Source organism: Hirundo rustica, chromosome Z, assembly GCF_015227805.2.
Source record: "Hirundo rustica isolate bHirRus1 chromosome Z, bHirRus1.pri.v3, whole genome shotgun sequence".
Lineage (NCBI taxonomy): Eukaryota > Metazoa > Chordata > Aves > Passeriformes > Hirundinidae > Hirundo > Hirundo rustica.
Genome location: NC_053488.1, coordinates 32608639 through 32636567, shown reverse-complemented (window position 1 = coordinate 32636567; position 27929 = coordinate 32608639). Strand labels below are relative to the sequence as shown.

Sequence of the window (27929 nt, the reverse complement as noted above, 5' to 3'; positions counted from 1 at the left end):
AGGGAGAGTGTTTTGCTTCCTGAATGGTTAATGTATGTGGTGCCATCTGTCTATCCATATGTGTTTTCTTTCCTTTCCTTTCTTTTCCTTCCTTCTACCCAGCAAATGCTACAAACTAAGGGAACTAAAAAGGATCACACTTGTTAAGTAAATTTTTAATTGATTCAAACACCCTCTTTCATCTGCTATTTTTAGTCCTATTGAACATAAAATTATTGATAATAATTTTTCAATTATTATACACTACTACTGAGGCTTCTCAAACATTAGAGATGATAAAAATACTAGTAAACATGGTTTCTTGAATTTGTACTGCAAAATGACGCTTCTGAAGTGTTCTGTAGGACAGAGTCATGGTGTGATTTTACAGGTTTTTTTAATGTTACTGGTGCTACTGGAGATCTGCCAGTGCTCTGTAACAGGGGAAGCAATTAAGATAATATGATGGTTTCTGTCTCACTGTAGTTTTAGCTATTGCAAGTAAGAAATCTTTAATTAACGACTGTTTATGTAATGTATTTAATTGATGACTGTTTAAACTCCAATTAATGAAGTTTATGCCTGCTTGTTGGACTTCAATTTCTTCTTATTTCTTCTTTCCCTGTCTTTTAAGAGAAAGATATGGATGTCATGGACACATCTTCTTTACTAGACAGTATTTTAAATCATGCCTGAAGGTTATGTACATTTTGAGGTATAGAACATGAGAAACAACATCCTGAGCCTGAAAACATATTCTCTAGCGAAAATCTAATTTTCCTTTTCATGATGTCTTCAAATTGTTTGATATATCTCACTTTTACTGTTAGATCACAATGAATACTATGTGGATGATGTGTGCATGTTGCAGCTACTGAAAGGCCTCTGCCTGAAACACTTGGGAAGACTCATGCAAGCTGAATTATGTTTCAGTAAAGTAATTCAAAGGTAAAAAAAAAATAACAGAAATAGATTTTCTAGCTTTTGGTGATGTTTCTGATACTCCTGTTGCAGCTGTCGTGTTAGAATTTTGAATAATTAAACATTGTGTTAAGGAGCTGGAATTAAAATACCTCTGAAAGTAGTTAGAGAACCAGAAAACTTCGCTTGTATTTTTCTGTAGTGATTTAACAGTTGCGCTTTATATCTGTGGTATTTGAGGCTAAATAAATCAGAGATTACAAAGGTATTTGTACAGAAATACATTTGGAATTGTATTTGCAGAGCTATCTGTAAGTAAGGACAATTCATACATATTTCCGGTTTGTTTGGGTTTATTTGGTATTTAGTACTTCAGTAGTTAATGCTTCCCCATATAGATGAGAAGTTGTTGTTACATGTTTTAGTTGAAGACTGTTTTTTCATGTGTTATGGATTTTCAGGTGTCAGATCCATACCAGCTGTTACTACCTTTTCTGTATAAAACATGAGTCAGGTACTGGTTGTAGTTGAAAACTACTTAGAAGTTTTTAGGTATTTGGGCTGAAGAAGTGTTTTGACATGTGCAATGTTTCTAACAAGTGATTTAGGAAAATTAATAATTAATAATAGAATTTGTTATTGAGAATTACATGTGTTTTAATTGTCTTGCCATCTTGTTTTCTCCTATTGTTTCTAAGATCCCATGTGAGTTTAGTCAAGCACATTGCAAGATACAGGGCGGAGGGGTTTGATTGGTTGCAAATTAAAGGAACACTATTTCTGAAACATTTTTTTCCAAAGGTAGATGGCAACAGCTTTTATAGTTGAGATTTTAAAAAAAATCTAAAGGAAACAGTTCTTCATAACGTGTGTTTTGCATGGGTGAGAGGAAAAGCTTTCTGGTGAGTTGAGCAGATACATTTTGTTCAGCTTTATTTTCTACACGTTTAGGGCTGCTGTGGTGCTTTAAGACTGTTTATCAATGCGTACAGTATTAACCAGTAAAAAAGACTTCAAAATGTTTTTTCTGGATATGTGCCGTTACAGGCAGTGATTCCTTTTAGAAGTTAACTGGTCACTCAAGACAGGGTTGTAAGTAACCATTTCTGTATTTTTCTGGTTTTCTAGTGAGAAGCAAATAAAATATGACAGTTACTTGGTGCCATTCACTCTGTATGAATTGGGTCTTCTGTACAAACAACAGGATGAGAGAGAAAAAGCAATAAGATACATAGAAATTGCGAAGTAAGTGGATTTTATCCCCTTGTAAATAAGTAATAGCTGTGTATTTGTAGCAATGAAGGCATATGTTTTTTCTTCCTGACAGCTTCCCTGCAAAATACAAGTAATTATAAATCTGTGTTCTTGATTTGCAGAACTTGTCCAATATAGTTGAAACTGCCCTTCAGACACAGTGAAGTAGACAGATTCAAATAAGACACAGTATGAAGGGAAAATGTTTCGTATGGGCTTCAGAGATGCTGAGGGTGTACTGCATGCATGGGATGAAGCTGGAGAGTCCAGGGAAGGGATATGTACCATTCTGTCTCAGAGGACAGCTGTGGGAATTAAATCAGCTCCACTAAAGGTGTTCAAAAGAGTAGGTTAAAAGCCTGTGCTCCAGTCTGACCACACCCCCTTTTCCTCTCATATGATGTCACAGAAGACCAGCTGAGAGTTTAATTTACTGTAGAGAAACATGTTTACAGCATTTGTAGATTGTAGTATGAGATAGAATGTCCCTTGTGTTTACAGAGAAGTAGCCCAGTCTTGTAATAGTGTCTCCTCACGGGGTTATTTTTGTTCGTTTTGGGGAGATGGGAATTACAGAATACGGTTTATGAAAATATGATGTTTATTATTCTGGCTGAATTGTGTTCTAAGTTGGAACATACGTTTTCTACTGACACCCTTTTCTGTAGTATTTTGGCTTGTTTTTCCACAGCAAATTTCAGTAATGGGAAGGGCTGTTAAAAGGATCAAAATAAGTGAGGGAGATGCTAAGACATGGGTTCAGTTTATCAGGACATTTAATTTTAGTACTGGCCTAAGTCTTCTTTGCTCAATTTGTGGATGTAGCTTTTATTGTCTCATAACTCATCCGTGTGTCAATATCAGTTTCCTGTTGAAGGAATAAAGACTGTTAACTTACAAACACACGAAGTAGAAACAATCCAGTCCAAACATCTGTTTCTTAAATTAAGTTGTCTGTTTTGCAGGAACAACTACAAGGAATATTCGATGGAGTCCAGGTTGCACTTCAGAATTCATGCAGCACTTGACAGCTTGAAGGCGTCACCTGCTTCAACACCTTGAATGAGGAGGGATGCTTTTCATGCATACAATAAATAGCTTACACAATCCTTTTTCAATCTTTTTTTAATCATAGAGGAGAACATAATGGTTTTTTTCTGTCACTCCTGATTTGATGTATGTCATTCCTTTAGACATTTTCTGTATAGCACCTATACTGTATCTACATGCTCTTTTAAAGAAAACCTTATATTTTTTTTGATAAAAATAATTTAATATTTGACTTGAATGGGGGATATTTTTTAAAAAAAGGTGATGGTGCAATAAAGTTTAATGAAAATACTTTATTTTTTTTAATATAAGAACAGATGCAGGTTATGCAGTGGAACTGGTGATAATTTCTGCATTTTTCAAAAATTTGATTTTCTGCAGTACACTTGAGACTTTTTTTTTCCTCTGGAAACAAAAATGCAATGTCTGCAGATAACCTTACCCACAGTTTTTGGCATACCATACTCTGAAATTTGTGTTGCAGGGGAAAGAATCTTTGACTTAATTTCATTTTGGGAACAAAATGAACCTGGCTGAAGTGCAATATTTTTACTCTGTCAGATGAAGCTAAGCAAGGCTACAGTTACAATGTCTTGCAGGTCTGTTTCACTCAAAAGAAGTGCTTACAGGGGATATTTTTCACTTGTAGAAAAGCAGAGCTACAGAGGACATTATGCCCTTTTTCTAAAGTAGAATCAGCAGTCCTAAGTTGTTCCTGACAGACTTATTTCACCTGTTTAACAAAACCAAAAAACAACAAACAAACAAACAAACACCACTGAGAACAGTCATTTTGGAACTTACACAGGTTGTTTTTTCCAGTGAGAACAGACTGGGAAATTTTGCCTCGTGCCTACCCCAAATAATTCTTGGCACAACTGAAACTGATTGCTTCCCATCTTCCCTGTCATGGTTCTGGAGAAAGGATTGTTCTTTTCCTTTTGAAGAAATCATTTAATATTTGTAGACTAGCACCCTAGTTGGTACTCTCCGTTCTTGGATCCCAACCAAAGTAAATAAAAATTTAGTGGATTTATGCATTTTCCTAATAATGAGTTATAATTCATAGTAATGGAAGTTGATTGTGCATCAAAAAGTGAATCTACTTTTAAACTTGCAGTTAATAAAATGTGCATATTCTAGTCTAAGTTCCACCAAAAATGTGCAGTAAAATTGAGACACTTTTAAGTGCATGCATTTTTTTTATGTTTATATGTAAGCAGCGGTATCAAATTCAATTTCCCATTTATTTAGATAAACAGATTCTCTAGCTGTCTGTTCTTAAAAATAAAAATATATGTGATTTTTATTTAAGTATACACCCAATAAGTCTTCTTTCACTAGCTATTGCACAACTTGCCATTTCCATATTTTATCCATGTCCAGTATGTTTACTTCTGCAAAGTTAATTCATAGTACCTGTGCTGATGTATGTGATTTTCTGCCCTTAACTACCACCCAAGTGAAATCAGGATAGAATAAATGGGTGAAAAATGTGTCCTCAGTAAATGAGTAACTGAAGTTTCTAATCAAACCAGTCAATATAATCGAAATGCTATAGGAATTCTTCTCAGGTTACTAAGAACACAGCTTTCTTCTATGACTTATAAATAATGGGGTCATTTAATTGCTTATAATTCTGTAATACAGTGGTATATTTACAGGAGAAGTAAGAGTTTAAAAATATTAGCAAAATAAACATAACAGGTCTTTCAGAATGAAAACCTGATCCAAATACTTTCTTTGTTGGTTTGGATTTGTGCCTATTGTAAATGTGTAACTAAGTTATTGTGTAAAATTATACACATAACAGATTTGAAGCTTAGATACCCAAGACACTGAATTACTGATAAAATAAGCATGCTTATTTTCAAATATATTCGGTTGACTGTAGCTAAACTTCAAAACAGAGATTAGCATGTGTTGTCAATTGACTTCTCAAAAGCTTTGCCCATTTATATATATTTGATTGTAAACTGTAGTGAGCATAAATTCATACTTTATCAGAAAATACTTCTAATGCATCTGTGGGCATTATATATTCAGTTAGATTATTTTGGTTTAATCTCATTATTGAATTGGAGTCTGCTTCTTTTTTGTGTGGAAGGTGATGGGAACAATTGCCAGTAAAATTTCTGTGATTGGTGTTCTAAGTAGCACTTCACTCTAGAAGAGTTATAACTGGGACTACAGACTCTCAGGATAGAGCATGACGTAGTCTCTGATCTCTTGTTTTTGTGGGGAATTTCTTACAGCTAGTATTTTATGGGTGATTTGAGATAGAAATCAAAATTAACAAAAAATGGACAGTGATCTTCCATAGAAACTGGGTTTTTTCAAAGTTTAGTACAAAGCTTGAAGAAGCAGTGTACTTTTTTTCCATGGGTGACGTTACTGACTGAAAAGAGAGTAAAAAGAACTATTTTCTTCCATTCATCCTTCCAAAGGTAATATTAGTTCTTTGTGTATGTTATCCTGTGTTTGTTTTGGGATCAGCCTTCCTGTGCTCCTGCAGAGGACAGGCGCATTGACACAAATTTGCAGTACCTTCTGCAGAGTTTTGAGAACCTAATATTAAGTGCTATTTAGAGCTTGTCTCCTTTCTCTGCTGCTGTTCCAAACTATGCTAGAAAGATTGATGGATCAGGATTCTTAGCTTTAAGCTTTATTCTTGACTTTTTTTTTTTTTTTCCAAGTTAACGGTGGAAATATAAATGTGTGAGAGTGATTTGTAACCCTTCAATTAAGGTAGGTCTCCAAAGAGCTGCAAGAGATGCTTAGTTTTCCAAATGCTGCTGAAAAGTACACGTGTCCTTGACACAATGCATCAGTGATGCAGGATTATTTAGGACATTATGTCTGAGTTAAGTGATTTCTGTCTAAGAGTTATTTTTTTTAATTTTTTTTTTTTATTATATATATATATATATATATAAATCTGGTATATTCTGTACTGGGCCTTAAATACAGCTCTGATTCTGATTTAGTCTTAACTGCTGTTATAATATTCACCACACATGCTTATCCTCCACGGGAATTTTGAATATTGTGCTGAGACTTAACTGAGCAAAGCTGATCATTTACTTATGATGCTATAACCTCTCTTGATAATAGTAGGAATTTTAATGTATACAAACACAGATTTAATTTGTTAGTTTAAACAAGCAAGGCTAAGCTTACGGTTGCATTATGACAAAAGGTCATTTAGTTATTTCTTATAATAAATGTATTTTTTTAAGGTAAGCAATAATAAATTAGCCTAGTTGTAGGGCAAAGCTTCTCTTTGATTAAGAATTGCCTACTTAGAAAATATTGCAAAGAACTTCTTGTCTGTGCATATCAATCAAATGTTTAAGCTGTTGAAAGATCATTGTACTATAGTTTGTAAGTCTTTATTCATCATTTTTTAACAAACTGAAAGCAAGTATATGTTAAAATAAAGCTGATGCAAGATTGTTACGTATCTGTTCTAATACACATGGGGTAGAAACTGTATGTAGCACTTTATGGCCAGAGAAATGCTCAATAATCAGATCTTGTTATGTTTCTAAAACACCTTGCAAAGTAATGTGTAAAACAAGTAATTCTTGTAACAAATTCCACTTAGATTTTGCAGTTATTTTATTACTAATCTTAATGTTTCATGTCTTTTGTTTCTGTATATTCTTACAACTGCCTAGTTCAACAAAGAATGTTTATATTTGCCCTGGTGCTGCTGTCTTTTTGCTTCTAATCTACTGAGGTTTGCACATGTTCTTATCTTGATGAGTAAACAATGAGGGCAGAAAAACTGAAAATGGGGAATGAAGTATGTTCTGGTTTAAAGAGCATGTAGAAATGTTCACTGTGACACACTGGAATGGATTTTCACTTCAGAGGAATAAATCACATACGCTTGTGCTACCAAGTGCTGAATTTGGCACTGTATTCTAGTTGTACATCAAGAACATTCAGCTGAGATTTTCCAAAGCATCATCATCAAAAAAGTCCTGATCTCTAGTTTAAAAATGCTACGTTAGGCTTAGAGCTCTTATATAACCTGTCCAGACTGACACGCTGTACAAACCTGCCCAGGTCTATTGAGTGACTAAAGAGTCTTTTGAATGTAGATAGCAAATACAAAATAAGCTACAGTGGGTTTTTGTTTGTTTGGGGGGATTTTGTTGTGCTACTAGTGTTTTGAGATTTTTTTTTTTTTTTAATTGTGTTTTGGGTTTCAGGTGTTTTGGGTTTTTTCCCCCTTTATCTGATAAAAGCTATAGGACAGCTTCATCTTCATAAAGAAACAGTGTGGCTCTTACCTTTGCAGTTGATAGAAGAGTACCTTCTGGAAAAAAAGTCCAGGGTTAGTATAACAAATTTAATGCTTAGTGATTGCAAGATTAAATACTTACCTTTTTGTAGTAGTGTAAGTGTGTATTTCCAGTCTGTAGAGAAATACACGTCAGCTAGTAGTCCCAGGTAGGAACACCTTCCTAAATTTAGTCACTTACCTGAAGAGAGAACTGCTTCAAACACATAAGCAGTAGGACATATTTCTGTTTTCTGTGTCAGGTCTTCTGTTCCATGAAAATTACAGTGGGCCAGATTCAATATCTATGCCAGTGAAGCATGGAGAATACGCAGTATTCATGTCACATGACTGAGGGGGAATTTAAGGTTTTTCTAAAATCCTGTCTGAGAGGTTAATAATCTTACCTGCTTGAACATGTAAATATGGACCTCAAAACTCAATTATCTTACTGTAAAGTGGATGTGAGAGCATATAAGGACAATTTTATTGACATACTTAAATAACATGTTACTTCAGTCTTTACAGTCAGGATGAAGGGATATGTAAAATTAGGTTAACGCTACTTATATAGCTTATGTTAGGTGTAACTTGTTCCAGAGCATTAGGTGTTCTTCAAAATTAAACTTGGTTGTAGAAAAGAGGGCCGTTTGAATTTAAGTATGATTTTATTTTCATTACAGGTTTTCTCAAGGTGGGAGAACTTGCGTCCAGGCAAAACACAATTCTTAAATATACTCAGGTGCAGATATAATACTTTCATTTTTAATGCCCAGCCCACCTTGATTAGATTTTTTCTCTTTTAAAAGAGGTTCTGTATTGCATGCATTGATCAACTTACTTAAGCATTATTCTACAAAGGAATCTAGCTGTAGTTTAAATTTGTATATGGTATAGAATATACATGCTCAAGCTCTACTTGGAAAAGATGCGTGGCTTAAATCTCCAAATTCTAGTCACACTAATAAAGTTGCTTCAAATTCACCTGTATTAGTTTTTACATAGAAACATTGAAAATTGTTCTTGACAGTGAGAGAATGCCAGATGTTTCTTCACCTACTATTAATTTGTTTTACACTTTGAAGAAAGTTTAGACTTTTTTTTTTTCTATAGTATGCATAATATTCAAGATCAGTTGCTTTTCACAACCCAAATGGAAAATACTCCTTCAATAGTTTACATTAATCTTATTAGACTGTTCATATGCTGTGGAAGCAATTTAATTTATTGCAATCAGTAATATTGATAATACTATAATCATTGTGTCTACTTCATATTGAATTTTTCAAGTAGAAGCTGCTTTTCTTGTGAGTTGAAAGAAAAGGAAAAAAGGTGAAAATGAAATATATTATGGCGAGTTCAGAGTGGGTATAGAAGATGAACAGTTGCATCAGGACATTAAATGCAGTGTACTCTGGAGGCCTATGACAATGCATCTAGTGAATATTAACTTAAAGGCTGTTTTTCTACAAGATAAGATTTTAATTTTTTAGGCAGAAGGAAATAAATAAGCCTTGGCTGAAATGTAAAACTTACTTAGTGTTGTTGTAGAACAAGTCAGTCTTTTAAGGAAATCTCTGAAATAGCCAGATAAGCTATTTTAAGATATTGAATATGTGCTGTATGCAAAAAGTTACTTCTAGAATGTTACATCTTGGAAGGGACCTTAAAGATCATTTTGTCCCAACCCCACCCTCCACCATGGGCAGGGGCACCTCACTCTAAACCTGGTTGTTCAAGGCTTTGTCCAACCAGGCCTTCAGCACTACCAGGGATGTGGCATCCGCAGCTTCTTGGGGAGACCTGTTCCAGTGCCTCACCACACTCACAGTAGAGAATTTCTTCCTAATCTCTAACCTAAATTTCTCCTCATTCGATTAGTACTCATTCCTCCTTGTTCTGTCACTGTAGGTCCTGAATCCCCTCCCTTGCCCTGCTGGCTAGGCAGCTTTTTTTTAATGGAGCCCAGGATTGTTTGGCTTTCTGGGCTACAAGTATGCATTGCCAGTTCATGCTGAGATTTTCATCAACCATCCCCTCAGGTCTTTCTCCCTAGGAGATACCTCCCTCCATTGATACCTTCGGGAGTTTGGAGTCAAGCAATCTATGTAAAATCAAGTTATATATTTCCTTCTCTAAACACTTTCGGTTTTCAGTGCTACTTGGTAAATTGGTGGGCCTTATATTTTCAATGTTCTGTTTCCTATCTTTTTTCTTTCGTGTTGTTAATTAAAGCTTCTGCGTTTATTTGATTGTTATCCAAAGAGAATGTTGCAATAAAGATACCACTTCTGGTACTGGGTTCACTACAAAATTGAATTTATATTTTACTGATTAACAATGGCAGGACAAAAAATGGAATTCTGGTTTCTGAAACAAGCAAGTTTCCTTAACTTTAGGAATTTTACCTATACACCTAAGTGAGATAAGGTCTACTAATCTGAATAGCCACTAGTGTGTCATCTGGAAATTTTGTCTTGATGGACTTTGGAAAGAGTTACATGCCCAGTGTTTCTGGTGTATGAAACCCAATTGCAATAGTGAGAATTTGTCAACAGTTGTTTTCCTTTTGGAGAATTCTGCAGCTGAAAAGGGAGCTTTGCTTTATTTATTTTTTTTTTTCCCCTTGCATTTTTTACTGCTTTCCTAGGATAGCAAGGTTGGATTCCTATTCTCACTTCCCTGCTAGACTGTCTGAAATTGGTAGGGGTGTTCAAAGAAAAATCTGTTTTTTGTGAGTGTCTAGCTCCATGCTTCCCTGGAATAAAGTGCAGTTGAGATGCCTGCTTTTCTTTGCTGGCTGTGGCATTTGCCCCCACTCAGTTGGGAAAGAGGATAGCCACTAGGAAAGGGAGAAAATATAAGAGAAATGCATGTGTGAAGGATAAGAAATAAGAATATATTGGGTAGGAGTTTCTGTAGTGAATGAACAATTCACATCACCTTAGACTGTGAGACTAAATGGAATAATAAAAAAGGATAGACTTGTATCACAAGGACACAGAAGGGTATCTAGAAGGAGACATTATAGTGCAGAGTACTCACTTGCTTACTAAATGGAGGCAATGTAATCCAGAGGTGGTGGTGTCCTAAACAAACAAAGATCAAAAAAACCCCAACCAAACAAAAAAAAGAAAACCAAACCAACCAAAAAAACCCACCCCAGACTGCTCATTTTGCAACAGGGAGAACCTGCAAGGGTATTACACAGAAATAGCTCTTCCATCTGGAAGTTCTTAGGTTACAATGTTGTTTTCGTAGCATGGCTCTCTGACAGCTCTGTCAATGGGTGAAAATTTATAGCAACGAAAGTCTACTGTATTGTTAACTACTATAATCAAAAGTGTTGCTTGTCAGAAAATAGATCAGTGTAGCTGTAGGCTTTGTCTCCCAGCTATTTAAGGAACACTTAAACTGTCCTAACTAAATATTGGCCGCTGCTTCCCAAATTCCATGTCAGTAGCCTGGGTCAGTAGCCCTGCTGGATCTCACAGAAAAGACTCTGCATTGTAAGTCTGACTCCCGCTCTATATATGCAAAACAATCTACCATTATCTACCCAGTGTGTCTGTGTGGATTCCAGTGTGCTTGTTGCAACCTGGCTGTCTGTTCCTGTTAATTGGCTCCTTGTGACCAGCTGTACTCTATCACTGGAAAACACACCTGTGGTTTTGGTTGCTGAAGAGGCCTTGGAAGCACCTTGCAATGTCTTGTGAAGAAACCAGGAGCTTCCATTGCAGCAGTGGCATCAAACGGAGTTCCAGAGTGCCCTGCTGTGCCATTTAGCAGTTTCTTGGTGTAGGATTTTTTTCTGCTCCTGTAGTACGCTGCTGGCAGTCAGGCCCTAGGAAATAATATGCCATCAGCAAAAGCTTGCTTATATTGGATTAACTCCAACAGTGTTTGTGGAAACAGCTGTTTATTAACAATCATGTCACTCCATCTGAGCCTTTTAGGGGCCAAATTAGGACTGTTTTAAGGATCAAATTCAAGTGTCAGCTCTATGCATTTCGATTCCTTCAAAACCACTAAAATTTGCTCCAACAGATGCAAGAAAGGCATATGTGTTCTAAACAAAGTAAGATAAAACAGCAATGTAAATAGTGTTCATTGCTTCTTACATATTTACAAAGAAGATACCATAATGGTAGCTGATCAAAACCACATGCCACATAAAATCCCTTCTTTTTGAGACTTGCAGCCAGCGTTTGAGCACTGTGCTATTCAATACAACCAGAATGCACAAAGGACAGAAGTTTTTTGCGGGAAAATAATAGATGGAGAACAAAATTTTTTTTACTCAATTTTATTTTGTAGGCATTTTGTCAACATTCTGTAGCAGACAGCAGGCCCTTCATCACTTGCAGATTTCACCCTCCTTTTGTGACTCATGCCTTCTGTGGATCTTTCCAGGTTTCAGATCTGGAAAAGAGAAGCTGGGAGGGTTGGGAGTCTTGCTCAAAGAAATTTTCCGGCTCCCATGCTCCACAGTCTTTGTCCACCCTTAGCAAAACCTAGTTTATCCTCTCTCTCTTCTCCCAAGTCTATGAAAATTCAAGCCTACATCAGCCAGTTTCTGCCTAGCTCTCCCTCTTTGCCAGGTAAATGAAGGGAACAGACAGAGTGGCACTGTCCAACAGCTTGCAGAGCAGGGAAATTGCTCTCTGTATTGAAGACAGACACACCAGGGGTACCATGTACAGCCAGGGGAGTAGCCTATATCCTGGCCACCTGGATTTGCCTGTTTACTGGCTTACATTCCCTTTGGCTTTGCTGTGTGTAGAAGTGACCCTGGTTAATGGCATACACAGTGAACATGAGCCTGCATACATGGTGAACATGAGCAGGAACAAGTGAGGAGACAAAGAAGATACCTGCAAGGTGCCTTTGTTAAAAGGAAAAAAAACCTGCAAACAAGAGCCTTGTGTTCTCCATCACAGACCTGCTTTTGGCAGTAACACATGCGCAGGAGATTTGAGGCTCACGAGGCCTTTAGGCTGATCTGTCAGGGAGGTTGCTGCACACCTCAGTGAGCGAGCCTTTTAGCAGCTGAGGGATCACAGTCACCTCTGCTGGCCAGGGATTGCACACTGGGAACTGGGCTAAGTGGTTTCTATGGTGAAATTTTCCTCTAAGCAGAGCTCCTTCCGGCTTTCAATCTCTCCAGGCTTGAACTGCTGCTTTGACACCTGTCTGGATGTGAGGTGCATCACATAAGCCATTTCTCACACTCAGAGCATTTAGAATGAGACTGCAGTAGCAAAAAATGACATTGTGAGCTTGCTCAACTGCAGAACATGAGAGACAGGGTGGCCAGAACCATAGGTCAGCAGAGAAAACCAGCTTTTCTGCTGAATGTGAGGCAAGCCACCATCAGTGAGAATAACCTAATCACAGCTCCCCACCTCTGTGTCCAGGACAGTGAAACACAGCAGCAGAACCTGGGACATCCCAGTCTCAAAGAGTCCTCAATGACAAAATGTTCCTTCTTGCTGATCCCTGCTCACAATTTGCAGGTAGAGCTAGTTATAATCAGGATATTTACTGATGTTCACGTGGAAGTAAAATGCACGTTCATGTGTGTAAAAATAGAGCCTTGAGCTTGAGATGTTCCAGACCTCTTAACGTGCTGGTCAATATGAGTTCAGCAGAAACTGCAGGCTTATCATGCTGCCCTAGACTTGCAGTGCACTGGAACAACACCTGTCATGGGATCTTGCAACCTCCTGATTTTTTTCTTCCCTTCTACTATCTTTATCTTGTTCCAAGAAAATAACTTAAATGACCAGATCAGCGCTTCTTGGAAGGGAAAGACTCTTCCTCAGGGAGGACATTGGCTGCCAGAAGCTAACCTCACCCTTAACAACACAAACAACAAAGGATTCTGAAATTACGGGGGGGGGTGGGGGGTGGGGTGGGGAGGAAGGGGGGTGGGGGGTTGGGGGGAGGGGAGTGGTTGCTCTTTACAGAAGCTAATTGACAATGGGAATACAAAATGCTGTGGGAGTTATTTTCCAGGATATGAAAGAAATAGCTGTAGCTGTAATAAGATTAGCAGAAGCTTGGAAATGTGTGCAATGCTACTGAGGATGATCTTCTGGTTGTTGGAGAATCAGTTGAAGGACGGAATACAGACATACAGGAATACAGAATGAAGGTTGTAGAGAAAGGTTACTCACAGAGAAAAGAGTAGTCTCAAAGGTAGAAAGCAAGATTTGGAGACTAAAAAAATGCTACTAGTATCACCAAGATAAAACTTCTTTAAAAACTGATGTCATGGGTTTGTGGTTCCAGAAACTGGTAAATTGGTCATTGCCTTTTTGCCTTCATTGCCTGCAGGTGCATGAGTACATGACAGGGCAGACAGCCAAAATACCAGCTGAGAGGACCCTTTGGTATGGAGGTCTGTAGGTACTGTACTGTGACAGATCCAAAAAAAGGAGCTGCTATGGGGGGCTCGACAGCCTTCTTCAGACATTTGGGGCAAGAAGGGTAAAGAAGTATCTGAAATAACATCAGAGGGAGTGGTGGAGACAGATGGATGTTAATTGTTTCCAGACCTCTCTGAGTCTTGTGCATTACCTGTTTGGATCTCATGCAATTCACACTTAGTGTCTGTTCCCATTTTGGAGAAGAGCAGGATTGCCCCTGTGGTGGACAGAGACTGAGCCTGGTGCTGTTACTGCACTTAAGGTTCCTGATGCACTGATATCTTGCTCCACCCAGAGAAGAGACTTCAAATCTGCAATTTTCCTACTAGGGGATTGCAGATAGATGTTGAAAATGAGAACGAAATGTAAACCCTGGGCTACTGAGTAAAGAGCTGTGCATGGTGTGTATATGGAGGGCAGCATAGCAGTGACCAGAGAGGCAGTATCTCCTGTGTGCTGCTCTTGCTATGAGAACCAAAAGAGTTAGCCAAAGTGTGTGGCTTGGAAGAAATAAAGAAGATCTGAAAGAAATATTACCTACTACAGCACCAGAGCCAGATGGACATGCAGCTAATTTTATGGGACATTCTGTGGCAAATTACTTGCAATTGTAAATAAAGATTTTAATGCACTTAAAACCCAAAACATTCTCCCCTAATTTAATAAGCCCACCAGAAAGAAACCCAAAGAAATATAATGTATACAAATCTATATCATAATCTTGCATTGACTACAATTAATTTTAAAATTAATTACTTTTTTGCTAGGGGCCAATATTACAAGTTTTTCTTAGAGAAAGTTTTCCAGAAGCCACGGCTTTCTTCATCACCGCATGAACTGAGTATGTCAGCTTTGCTCTGACATTACAATTTGATTGACTAGGAACATCTCAGCAGGGGATTCAATTTGCCCCCTGAAAAATAAGCCATTCACTCAACCAGTCACTTTCTCAACCTATATGCTGAAAGACCATCAATTACACTTTTCTGCTGGTGCTCTGGGAAGCAGAGCACACTTGCCTTGCTGGTGTCAGAGCCCCATGGGCTCTGTGCAGCCCTGATGAGTGCCCTGATGAGTGTGGGGCTCTGAAAGTGCTGACACAGAGGTTCACAGCAGTGGACACCAGTTCAGTGCGTAGTGAATTAAGCCTTTGTATGGGGCTAGAATCACACTGAGTCTGTAGTAATTGGTAAGGTTTCATATGCCATTCTCAGGGCCTTACAGTAGTAACAATTTTTTTTATCAAGAACTATTTCTGAGTTTCAGGTTCCACCAGCCAAACGCAGCTTTTCTGTCTATGTAGGATGAAATATTTTTCCATGTGGGTTTTATTCTGCAGAACCATTTCTGTCAGAGATGAAGACTTTGAATGATGTTACCCATTTACCAGAACCTGGGACTTTGTTCAGCATCTTTGTTGTACATCTCTATTAAAATGTATGTGTTTGATACTGGTTGTCACAGTGTGTATATGTACATTCTTGAAGATACTGACATACATACGAAGATGTGCGCATAAATACATGTGCTATTTAAACATGTATTTAAAATAAATTTATAATTATTCCACTTAGGCATAATTTCACATAGCAGTGTCAGCCTTAGGATTATGAATTCCCCTGTGCTTGGAGAACTCCTGTTAATGCTTGCTCTTCAGCTGCAGTACAGGCACTAGCACAGAGAAGTTTATTGCAGGAGGTGAGCCCAGCTGACTCCCTCCATTCAGAGGGTGGTGGGGTCACTGTCACATGCCCAGGCAGAGATACTCATCTCCTATAGATGAGGTGTGATTGCAGGATGACCCTGGTAAATCTGATTTCCGGATTCAAACAGGTGCCCACTTGGAGCACAATACTTCACCCTGACAAAGCTTAGCTTTTTGGCCTGCAATCTGGTCAGAAGATACAAAAAATGCAAACTATTTGTGGGGAGCTACTGGAGGTGTACTAAGAAGTAATTTTTGGGGTTGGATATCCTAAAAACCCTACTTGGCTTACCATCTTCAAACACATGTCTGTCCCTTTGAAGTAAAGTTTGACAGATAAGATGCTAAACTGGCCTAAAGACATATGACTAGTAGCCAAATTCTTTACACTATAAAAGTCCAGCATACTTTCATTCACTTAGATTCTTCCATGTGAAATATATGGAGTTTCTCCCATGGATTGGGATGCCTCTTCATGTTTGCTTCCCAGGGATTGATATAAAGAGGAAGAAGTATTCCATGCAAAGGAGTGTGGTGTGATGCATCAAAACTACTACTTAAAGTTTCTTTTGCTAGCTTTAACACATAATTGCTTTAATAAAGTGCACTTTGCCATTTTATGTCATAGATGACTAGTTTTTTTAACTTTTGTACTGTATCATTCTGATACAGATCTTCTCTCTATTAATTTCGATTAATAAATAACTCATATTTTTAAATATATCTGATTTTCCATCTTTAAAACTTGTGAGACATAGTTATGAAAATTTAAATTGTTGACATTCTGAGGCTAAAATAAAATCCAGCTGCCCCAAGATTCCTCTCTCTGAGGAGGCGTTTAGAAGGCAAAGGAGTTTTCTTGGCACCTTGTGACTCAGTGGCAGGGCCTCTTTAACAGACTATGTCTGAAGCTCCCACTTCACCCACAACACCAAGACAGGCAGGGCCAATGATTTTTTCTTCAATGGGAGGCAGATGAAATCTGATGTGGAGCTGTTGTGCCAGGCAGCAAACTCATCTGTTAGCTGGGAGGTAATATTTTGATGAGGCTTTATTTGTACCCTCATGACCATGTGCTACGGAAAACAAAGAGGGACTCTGAGCCTTCTGCACATTTTACATTCCAATTTTTTTTTTTTTTTTCCCCCATGGCTCCATTAAGGTTATTAATAGCATTTTTGTGTTTGTACCTATTTTACCTAAGTGAATGTGAAATGAAAGCAACCCTGTCATGCTCAGGAATGTCTCCACATCCTGTATGAGCACCTTCTGCCTTCCTGCAGGGCTGTGTTACGTTCTATGCATTTTGCACTAAAGCATGCTGAGAGATCATTCCAAACCACAACAGATCTTTCTGAACTTTAACAGGTAGTGTTTCTCAATGCTCCGGCTGTAAAGACAGACTCTTAATTTTTTAGCAGTATTTCTGCTGGGCCTGTGAATAAATAGAAATTACCAATATAATTCTAGCAATGGCTGCATCATGACTTTTTATGACCTAGCAGTTTGTGACTTAGGACATCTCAACAACTCATATTGCTGAGAAATTATATTCCTTGCTGAAGCTGGGAGTAATTTTTTTCAGTAATTTCTAGGTTTGTAAGGCAAAATCTAGGACTGCATTTTAGGCTTTACATATCAAGGAGGAGGAAGAAAATAAGTATTTCTATTGTTTATTTTGTCCTTTGGAAGCTGTATAGAGGCATCCAGAAGCGTTTATGAAGAGTCTATGAGAGCAAATATGTCTAAAACATCTAATACCTTCAGCACAATTAAATGTTTTTTCACCTTGTTTTTTCTGGTATTGCTGTGCTGTGCTTTCCACAGTAGGTGGCAAACTTCACAAGCTGTAGCTGAGTGGATCTTTTTTTGCAGGCTTTCAACCTCAGATGAAACAACATGTGCTAGGAAAGCTTTGCTTGGACCTCATCCAAATAATATTTGCCTTCTTTGACTGGCCAAAAAGGAGCCATTATTGCACCTAATTCAAACATTTTCTTTTCTGAACTGATCGGTGGAAAAGCATATAGCTGCTGCAATGGAGTATTTACTCTCTGTATTGCTCTTTGAGGTTATTGAATAAGCAACTGGAAAAATGTCCTCTTTTTGCTATTTAAAAAGAAAAACAATGTATCCATGAAACACAGGCCTGATTTGTTGATATGATAACTCATGCATTAGTTAAAATAAGAAAGAAGTACTGCCACTTTTTGGGGGAATAATAAGTATCCTCTGGTGCTACATTTCTTTAGTATTAAGTGTGAGGGAGGACAGGGCATCCTTCATATTACAGAAACAAGGATCATCTTCAAGAAACTTAAGAGGTCCTTCCAGCATATAACAAAAATTACTTCTGCATTTTAGGAACCATGGAATTCGATTCAAGGAGTGACACAGAGTAAGTAGGCAGCTGAAACAGAGAGCAGGCTATGCCTTGGGATGGGCCAGTGACATTTCTGCTAGCCGTCCATGGGCTTTGCAGAGGAACTTAGGTCTCAGCAGAATTTGGAAGGAAAAAAGTGGATATCTGATGCACAGGGGCACTGAGGAAAGAGCAGAAAGTATAAGGGGCTGTGACCTTGCTCTTTTCAAAACCCCTGAAAATACTTGTGATCACATTCACAGTGTAAGACATTGTGCATGTAATGTGCATATTTTTCTGAGGATATTTTTTCTTCGGTGTTTCTTCACTAGGAAGAGGCAGGGAAGAAAACTATGGAAAGAAAAAAGCAATGCAGAGATTTTAATGAAGATTTGAAAAGAACCAGGGAGGTTCAGTCCCTGGGATGACTCTTCAGTTGAAACTGTTGTTGCAGCTGTTCAGCTTGTTTTTAACGACATTGAATTTAGACAAAGAACAAAGGCCCTCTATTCCACTGCAAGCAAGTCCTCTGTGGGAATGTTTCTGGGTCTGTGAAAAGAGATTGCTTCCTCATTAGCAAGAATGAAGTGTGTTGAGGGGGGGAAATTGAAATCAGTCAGACTGGAAAGGAAATGTGGTCTGAACTGGAATTTCAGTTCTGAGTGGTAATGATGAAAAGCCATGCATCTAGCAGCCAATCATTTCATTACTCTGTGCCTGTTTATTTGTATTTCCAACCATGAGATCCTGCAACAATGACAGAAGTTGTTTTAAAACCTAACATCTGCATTTTGAACTGGAGGACCCTAACCTACTGCATCCATTTAAACTGTGGAATGCATATTGTCTTTTTCTGGGAGAACTCTGTTAATATTTTTCTCATCCTTGGGTAAAGCCTTTACTCTCATTTGCAGCCCTTGCCTGCCCCCTCCTTCTCCCCTGCCAGGTATTTCTTCATCCTTTAACCAGCAGGTTCAGTAGATCTAACATAATCGCCTGGTGTTGTCATATTCACAATACAATACCCCATTTTCTATCTCCTCTTTTGTGCTCTCTCTATACACAGCATATTCCCCATATAACTGATTGATCGTGTCTGAAATTTTGTTCACCTTAATCATGTTTTCTCCCAAGATTTAAGGTGAGATTTTCTCTCCATATTCTGGCCCTCTTGTTTCCGCCTCATTTTCCCCATGTACTTTCTGCACAAAATCCACACCTCATATTTTCATCTATGCCCTCAGTTTAGGATGTGGCAGTTTTATGCCCTGGGAGAAATCCAGCAAACTGGTACCGAACAAAGAAAAGCAAAAGAATAGGAGTTCATAGCCTTCCTTAGGAAGAACAAGGATCTTTACACTAGCTATGCTGGGGCTAAAATGGAAGACTAAGACACATTCCAGTAAGGAATAAACAGTATTGTATGTAAAATACAAGTGCAGTAAAATACAAGTGCAGTATACTGAGGTGAGGAAAATGTTCCTCTCCTAATCAATAAGAGAGGCTCAAAGCACAGAAATGGAGAAAGGTTTTGGAATCATGGTCCTTAAGGTCTGCCTCTGACTGTCACAAGAAGAATGAGAAAACTTGAACTTTATAACTCACCACCTGGGGGAAAAGTGGAAAGCAGAGACGATGCCTAGATATCAAGGTTTGACATGTCCATAGACTTCTGGGACACCAGACCAGAAGGGAGACTGTCTCCTTCCAGGCAACCCTTTGCAGCCACCTCTAGAAGAAAAAAGAAGGAGTGCCATCTGGCTCCAACTTAGCTCATGCAGTCAGTTTGTAAGGCCAGATAAAGCAGACACATAGAGGCATAAGAAAAATGGACGTCAAAGCCAAAGAGTTGCAAAAATCTTTGGGGTAAATTTCAGGGAAGGGTGGAAAAAGATTGAGGTACATGTGTCAAACTGAATGCTGAGAAAGATGATGGTGAGGAGGCACATCCATTGTAGAGCTCATGAATAGAACCATGCCCTGTGGGAAGACCAGCTTCGAGTGTCTTGGGAAATACAATATGATTTATAGGGTGGAAGGAGACATTGGGGACCATGGGAGGTAGAGACACAATATAAAAAATTTTCCTGAGGATTTAACCGAAGTATACTCATCTGCCCATTGATATCCAATCAGAAGTAATTGGTTTCTTTCCCTCTCTGGACACTTCAGGCATAGCACAAGTCCCTCAGAGGGCTGGGCTGAGGACTGTGCTGACCAAAGGTTTGCCCAAGCTCAGCTATTGTCACCACATGACCTTCCACCGAGCTGCACACACGCCAGCTGTGGGGCAGTGGTGGGAGCGAGGGGAGGTGCACGGTGCCAAGGCTGGAGCCCCAGCTCCTCATGGCATAGCTCTGTGCCTATAGGAGCCATCAGCCTGCCCAGACTGCACCAGCCTTGGAGTCCCATGTTCCCTCCCATAAGAAGCCATATCAGGCTTCAAGAGTCTAGGTGTGTGATCACTGTCTGTGATCTGCTCTACTGGTAAAGACAACCAGAGCTTGACAAGGTGCTGGCTTGACTGGGCCTCCCTTTACCATGGCACAGGTTTGGGCTGATTTTTACAGCTGTCACCAACAGTGTGGTTCCTCCCCATGCAACCTGCGCCTGTTGGAAGAAATTGAAGTGTATTGAATATACACTGGTCTCACAGGCCAGGACCTCCTTCTTCTGCAGGCTGACCTGGTGAAGCCAATGTGTTTACTGAAGGAAGGAATGTTTGAGAAATGCTGATGAGTGTTTACTGACATCCTGTGCAATCTGATGGACTCCAGGCTGGAGAAAGAGAATGCTTAACCCTGGTTTCATGGGGGTTGAACACAGAAAATGCAATCATCAGCACAGTGAGGAGTTTTTCTGCCTTATTGTGGCTGCGTAATTTGAGTGTGTAATGTTACACACAGCTAACTGAATGTTGACTCTGATGCAAATTGTCTTTTCATTAATGTCTCAGTATCCCAGGTATTTAAGTCTTCTTTTCCACTCTGTGTGTTAATGTATGAGAAAAATAGTGGAAATTATTACACTCATATACCTGTGACTGCCTTTTACCATCTGTGCTGTCTGTTTAAATACATTTCAAAGTAATATTCTTAACTTAGATGACTTTCAGAAGCTCTGATATATTTTGTTTGACTTACTGTGTTTGGTGTTATTTGTTAGTTTGTTTTTAAAAGATTATCCTCATCCTTCAGTTTATCTATGAGCTGCACAGTCTCTGCAAATTCAGAGTAGCAATCAATGGATTGCCAATTTTCTTTGTAAATATCAAGCGTGCCTCCTGCCCTTTGTTGAGGCATTCTCAGGATTTCATGATCCTCTCCCACTTGGAAATCTGATCTGGCTACATAGTTGGAATTCAAAGCATGAAAGCACAATTGCAAGTAACTTATTGCTAGTCTGGTTGTAATTTCTCTTGTGACTTGTAGTTATTATCCATGGCTCAATTGACTGCTCTTCATCCATTAGAAATAGAGATGCATCATTCAAGTAATGAAACTATTCACAAGGCACCTAGCTGGTCATTTATAAGACAGAAGGCTCGTAAACAACATTTTTAGCTGCCTCTGGGATTTAATTATTTCATTCTCTTACACAAAGGCCAGAAAAAGTCACTGCAGAAAATCTGTAGAGAAGTTAGGAATTACATATAAATTCAGAAAGAAATGTCTTCTCATGAATACCAGTAATTTCTCCACTGAGAAGAGGTGTTCTAACAACTGTTTTCAATTTCTCTGGAATTGTTTTGTTCAGCAGATAATCTGTAAAAAGCTACAGTTTTCTAGTGTGTTGCTCTCTTTGCTGCTCTCAAAGCTGTAACCTTTGTGCAAATTCTCTGTATCAGTTCTTGTGACACTTCCTAGGATTATTTAGATAATTTGAAAAAAATATAATTAGTAATTTTTAGGGTCAAAATGCTAAACTAGTGTTGGTGTATTATGGTATTCATTTGATTGACCTTGTTGCACTCTCAGTTTGAGAAGTTATTGTGAGAAATAACTTCACAATCATAGGTTCACAAATGAAAACTCAATATATGAACACTTTTTAGGAGCTTTGAACCTGTGCACCTTGGTGAGATAAAATATTTCAGTGTTATCAATTTTTCTGATTCTGACCAGTGTATTTTACTTGAAATTTGCTATGAAGAAAAAACATGCACCCAGTTTGCCACAGTAAAATTCAGGATGATGACTTTGTAAGCTTTGGCTGCTTCTGGTTTTCTGACCTCCTGCCATTGCATTTGCCTTAACACTTCCTGGGATCTGATATGAAGACAAAATTTATAGCCAACAAGCCTTGTGTTTAACTAGAATTCAACTTGTTTTCCCATAAGTCTCTTGTTCCTTCTAATCAGAATTCCATTTCCTATTAAGCAGTCAAGCTCAGTCATCCAGGAAGACTGGCAATGTAATTTTGCATCTTTTACTCCCTCAGTTCCAACTGGCTGCAGGTCTTGCTGATTAGCTAATAAAGTGCTTTCTAGTCCGCAGGGTGGAGGAGGAGGAAGACTTCTTGGCATTGTTCTTTCATTACAACCTAGAGAAGTTATTCTCTCACACATTTTCCCAACTCTAGTGTAAGGTGGGAATCACTGCCCTTTCTGTGGGAGTTCTCACTTTGTTCACTGCGTGCCTCTAGGTAGTGCTGCAACTGCACTGGAATTTTGTCTGAATTTGTTCATCAGTTGATGAAATCTGTGCTACACAGTGAGCTTAGCCCTCCAATGAGGTGCTTCTACAGAAGTTGTTATTGGGCCTACCAAAATTCATGGTAATATGTAAATCACCTTCATTCTAGGTCTATTACAGATTGTTGCGTTTCTTTATGGCAGATATTTCAATATTCACTTATGACCTTGGAAGATAAAGTGACAACGGTAGTTTTCATGCAGAAATTTTCAGGACAATGAGATTTTCAGTGGCAATTTCTTAGCTGTCTCTGAGCAAATTTGAGACTGGCGTTTTCAAGATATTTGCACAGTACCTGTTATTCAGGGCCTGTCTTATGATACCCATCTGGAAAAACTTAGAAATACTTAAGGCAATAACATTGAATCTTATTACATACATTGGGGTTGTTTGAATTTAATACAGTAAAAATAATACCCTTAACTAGTACCAGAATCTATTTACCACTGAGTCTGGCTGTGTCCACAAAACAGAGAACAAGAATGGTGGGCTGGGGTTGAGATCCCAAGAATCTTCTCTTGCATTTTCTTCCTGAATCCTTCATGTTTAGGAGCAGTTTTAGTCAAATGTTACCAGCTCTGGTACATGTACCTGTCCTCACAGTGGTCAAATAATGGTGAGAGATGAGAAATGTTACTCAGGCTGGTGTGCAAAAGTGTGTCGTTCTGTAGTTTCAGTTCAGCGATTTTATGTCAGTTTGATTTTGATTGTGAATACCCTCAATAGATATTCTTTTGAAACTAAATAAGGCTTGGAGAATGAAGGTAAATAGATTAACAAGAAATTGAGAAAAAAGTTGTTGTTTTTTCCTAAAAATATCTTGAATATAGGCATAATCAGATAAACACTGACAAGAGAAGTGTTTTAAATTAACACAGTTCCCATTTACTTGAGTTGTGGGGTTTTGGTTGTTTTTTGTGGTGTTGTTTTTTTCGGGGTTTTTTTTTTTGTTTGTTTGTTCATTTGGGGTTTTTTTGTTGTTTGGTTGGGGGGTTTTTGTGTGGTTTTTGTTTCATTTGATTGTTTGTTTTGTTTCAGAGAGTAAAAATATTCCTAAGTTCCATTTTGGATAACTACTGCGACTGGAAAATGTTTATGTAACTTTGCAGCTACAGCTCCAGATGTAAAATATCTCCATAATAATGAGAAGACATTCAGAAAAGATACAGGTTGAAGTTCCTCTTCCTACAACAGAACAAACACTGACCCTAATAAAAAAAAGGAACTGAATTGCTGTTATTAATGTCATTATTGGAAGCTATTTTTATTCTCATTCTCATTCTCATTCTCATTCTCATTCTCATTCTCATTCTCATTCATCTTAAAAGTTTGTTTCCAAAAGGTTGTAAAAAATATAATGAATCTGCATTGAATATGTGAAGGGTTTCTATCCTCAGCTGCACTTCCCACAGAGCCAAAAGAAGATTCTGAGGAAAAAGGGTAGAAAAAGAGGCAACTATACATTTCAGTCTTTTTTGTTCCTCTTCCTGGCCTCTGTTCTGTCCAAGCTTTCCATGGACAATTGACCACTGCAAATTCTGTCTTATATTAATCAGCTCCCAGAGGCAGTGTGGCCATATAATTTTTCTAAGCAGACAATCATTTTATACCTGGGTTCACCAGGTTGGGAAGGTATAGAAACCCACCACAGGATTAGAGGGTTTTTTCCTGCCAACTCTATGACTCTTGGAAGAATTTCTCCCAAGGTGGGAATGCACAGCCCACTACATTAACATTTTATTTCCATTATCTGCAATTTTCAGTTTCCAGATCCAATAAGAACTTTTCATGTTGTTTTAGTTCTTGCCAGGTAAGATACTGATCTTGCCTCTCTTTGCCACCAAGCACCAAATGTAGCTGCTTGAGGTTTTAGATTCCCTTCTCTGAGATGCTTTTTCAAAAACTCTTTTAAGTGTGAAAGCCATATGTTCCTTGTCACACAGAAGACCATTAACCAAGCCAAACCTTCTGCCAAGTGCCCTGAGGCCTATGAGGCACTGTGTCTCTGGAGATGCTTTCTTTTTTCATCTTTTTGGTATCTCTCTGCCTTTTGCAGGGGTCTGGCTGTAATTTACAGCTGGTTTAACTAAGAGAATGTAACACAGCTGGAATTTCATTTTAAGCTGCTCTAGGAATAAATCACATGCTAGGCTCCCTTATCAGCCATGAATGCTGTTACTGACACAGAACAAATTGCTTTACCACTGCACCAGACAAGTTGTGGGCAGAGATGTGAACTTGATATGCTCTGATACGCTCTTGTACAGTCCATGCTTGAAATATCTCACATATGTATGTAGATTCATGTGAAAGGGGATGAAAAGACAACTCCCTAAGACAACTTATTACTACTAGGTTTGGTTCACTCTGGTATTCCTTAGGATTTTTTTTTTTTTTTTTAAATTATAAATTTGAGCAAAAGAGAATCTAATATAATACACCAGCTGATAGGATTTATTTAGTGGCCTTCAGAATCATTAAACATAGAATGTGGTATGGTGCTTACTCAGGATTTTTTGTTATTAATGAAAAGCACATGTCTCTCTTTTTTTTTTTTTTTTTTTTTTTTTTTTTTTTTTTTTTTTTTTTTTTTTTTTTTTTAGCAGTGATGCATTTTAGTATTAGAATGGATAGTATTTCTGATCATCCTTTGTAGAAGACAGTAATTTGGGGTCAGAATGAACTGGACTAGTAAACAACATTCCATCTAATTTCTTAAAAAAAGAGTTGTATTTCTGTACAAGCATAAACCCTGTAAAAAAATTATATAGCACTATGTAAAACACTTGAATAGGAGATCCACTGAAGATGCCGACATTCCACATGAGCAAAGTGGCTTAGCAACTTTTGATGGCAGAATATAAAATAGCATTGTGCTTGTCCCTGTGGGGTGATCTCCTCAGGGCAGGAACATATCAGCTACTTAAAAACACAGCTCAGGTACTAGTGCAAACACGTTTTACAGATACATTTCCCAGCGATAAGTAAGATTCTGTTGTATTTCTTTCCTCCCCTTTTAAGCATTAATGCACTAAAAATATCATGCAGGGAGGTAAACAGCAAATCTTTTCATGTGATTTGATTTCTGTGTTGGTGTAGAAAGCAGCTGTCTCTTCTGGAACTGATATGAAGCTCCCAAGGACAGAAGAGCAGTCAGCTGTTCAGCTGCCTTTCTCAAGCTCTGCCCTGTAAGTCAAATACTGCTGGAGACCTCAGGAACTTTGCATTTCTCCAGGAGCTCTGCATTTCTCCATGACCATACTCAGACCCAAACTCCATGACTTGGACATGTAATTTCCAGTAACTTCTGCCATTTCCATGGAGGAAAAGTCCTAAGATCTCAAAAATAATCCTACATACTAAAATTCTAATGTTTCAGAAAGAAGACAGCAATGATTTGGTAGAACACTCATCAGCCATTGTGCCATACTTGTGTTTAACCACAAGAGAGGTTTGGGAAGACAGACAATTGCTCACATAGGCTAATGAAATCTAAGGATCCTCTCGCTGAGCATATCTAAGCACTGATATGACCACACACTATTGAAGAGTACTTGTATTGACAACTTCTGGCAACTTTAAGGTGGCAACTTTGTCTTTGTGTTACCTGTGGATTACTTTAAATAGATAATTGTTTACACAGGTATGTGCTCAATATTAGCATACATGTGTTCCTAATGGTCTTCTGTAAGTCTGCCAAACTTTAATTTGTAATTATTTTATTCACTGATGGCTTTTTCTTTCTTTCAGTACTTCATTAATATAGGATTAAGGTTCAAACTAATTCTGCCTGATAAATATCAAGATGAGAATACAATTTGTGGTTTATTTTAATTCCTGTTTGGCCTTATTTTAACATTTTTTTTTCCTGTATGCACAAAGCTCTGAACAAATATTGTTAAATCTTAGAGAATGTGGAATATTTTTTCAGCACTTAAATGCTTGCCTGGGACAAATCTTTATTAATAAAATCTATGCACTGAAAATGATTAATGGAGCCTTGTCATGTTTTCTGGACATCTAGTGAGTTTTAGTATCTGCCAGAAGGAACAAAGGATTTGAACTTTTTTTACTCCCTTCAGACTTAGTATGCTGAGTTACCCCAGAAGTCGTAACACTTTCTTTGTCACTCTTACCAAACATACCTCTTTGCTTCTACCTGTGGAGAAAATGGTGAACGAGCAATGCATTTAAAACAATGGAGGGAAGTTTTATGCGTTCAATCACACTGAGAAAACTGCCAGTTTTCACTAAAACAATTGAAGTAGATTAAGGTATAGTGTGAGGGAGATGTGCTGGATGTTTCATTGTTGTCTGTCTTTCATGGAATTTTCTGGGATACGCTAAAATTATGCTTGACTGGCTGCCTATTGTGAGAGCAGGTCTTAGTGCAGTTTGTTCAACTCTAGCTGTCTCTGGCTATGCTAATCACAGAGAAGTTTTAATAGCTCAGGGTACATAAGCTGACTTTTCACGGTTTCAGCTTTGGACAAGGTAGGTCATGCAGCATGTTTAGACTTCTAAAAGTTGCTAAGACTTTCTAGGAAAACATTTCTCTAGATGCGGCTATTGCAACCAGTACAAAGTCCTGAGAGACAGACCATGGACCTGGGGAGGACTAACCACATCCGTCACACAAACTGGGCAGGATTTGAAAAAAATGGGAGGAGTCTTTTTCTTCAAAAGGAACTGAAAGTTCCAGCCACAGGAAAGTGAATCAAGATGAAGCAATTAATAGCATTGCTGGAAGTGAAAGACAGTGTTTTTTCCATCTACATTTAGGTTTGTCCTCCTGCTTATTTTGCTCAAATTTCTAGGGCTACTATAGAAATAATGAATTGAACATGGTGACTCCTTCAACCCTTTAATGATTTTGAAAAACAGAAACACATGTACCATGCAGGTACAACACTTAAACTCGATATCTTAATATCAAGTGTTGTGGTTTGGGGTTTTTTTCTGTTTTTGTTGGTTTTGTTTTGCTTTGTTTTTTATTTTCCTGTTGGGGGCTCCTTGGCAGGAGTTTAATTTCCCTGGTATTCAGGTGGTTTTAGAGTCTTTTTTGCCCTCTGCAAAGCTCTGAGCCAAACGGATGAAAGAGACGGAGTCTTCAAGGTTGCATGCTTCATGTTTATTGTTTCTTATCTTACAATTTTCTCAGTGTCCAGCAAGATGTTTGCTGCGGCTCAGACATCTGACGACTCCCCTCTTCCCAGGGCTGTCCTTATCTTTTATACTAATT

At 38.2% G+C, this 27929-nt stretch overlaps 1 protein-coding gene across 5 annotated transcripts in view; it reads left to right on the top strand.

The window, feature by feature from the left end:
• The window catches only part of TTC39B (tetratricopeptide repeat domain 39B), a 73187-nt gene extending 66339 nt beyond the window's left edge, over positions 1 to 6848 (top strand). For all 5 annotated transcript variants that reach the window (XM_040090553.2, XM_040090555.2, XM_040090554.2 and 2 more), the window contains 3 exons: positions 810 to 927; positions 2029 to 2145; positions 3120 to 6848. In XM_040090553.2, the coding sequence (XP_039946487.1) occupies positions 810 to 927; positions 2029 to 2145; positions 3120 to 3216 (332 nt within the window). In that variant the 3' untranslated portion in view covers positions 3217 to 6848. The remainder of the gene's footprint in view (positions 1 to 809; positions 928 to 2028; positions 2146 to 3119) is intronic.
• The last annotated feature ends 21081 nt before the right edge of the window (positions 6849 to 27929 follow it).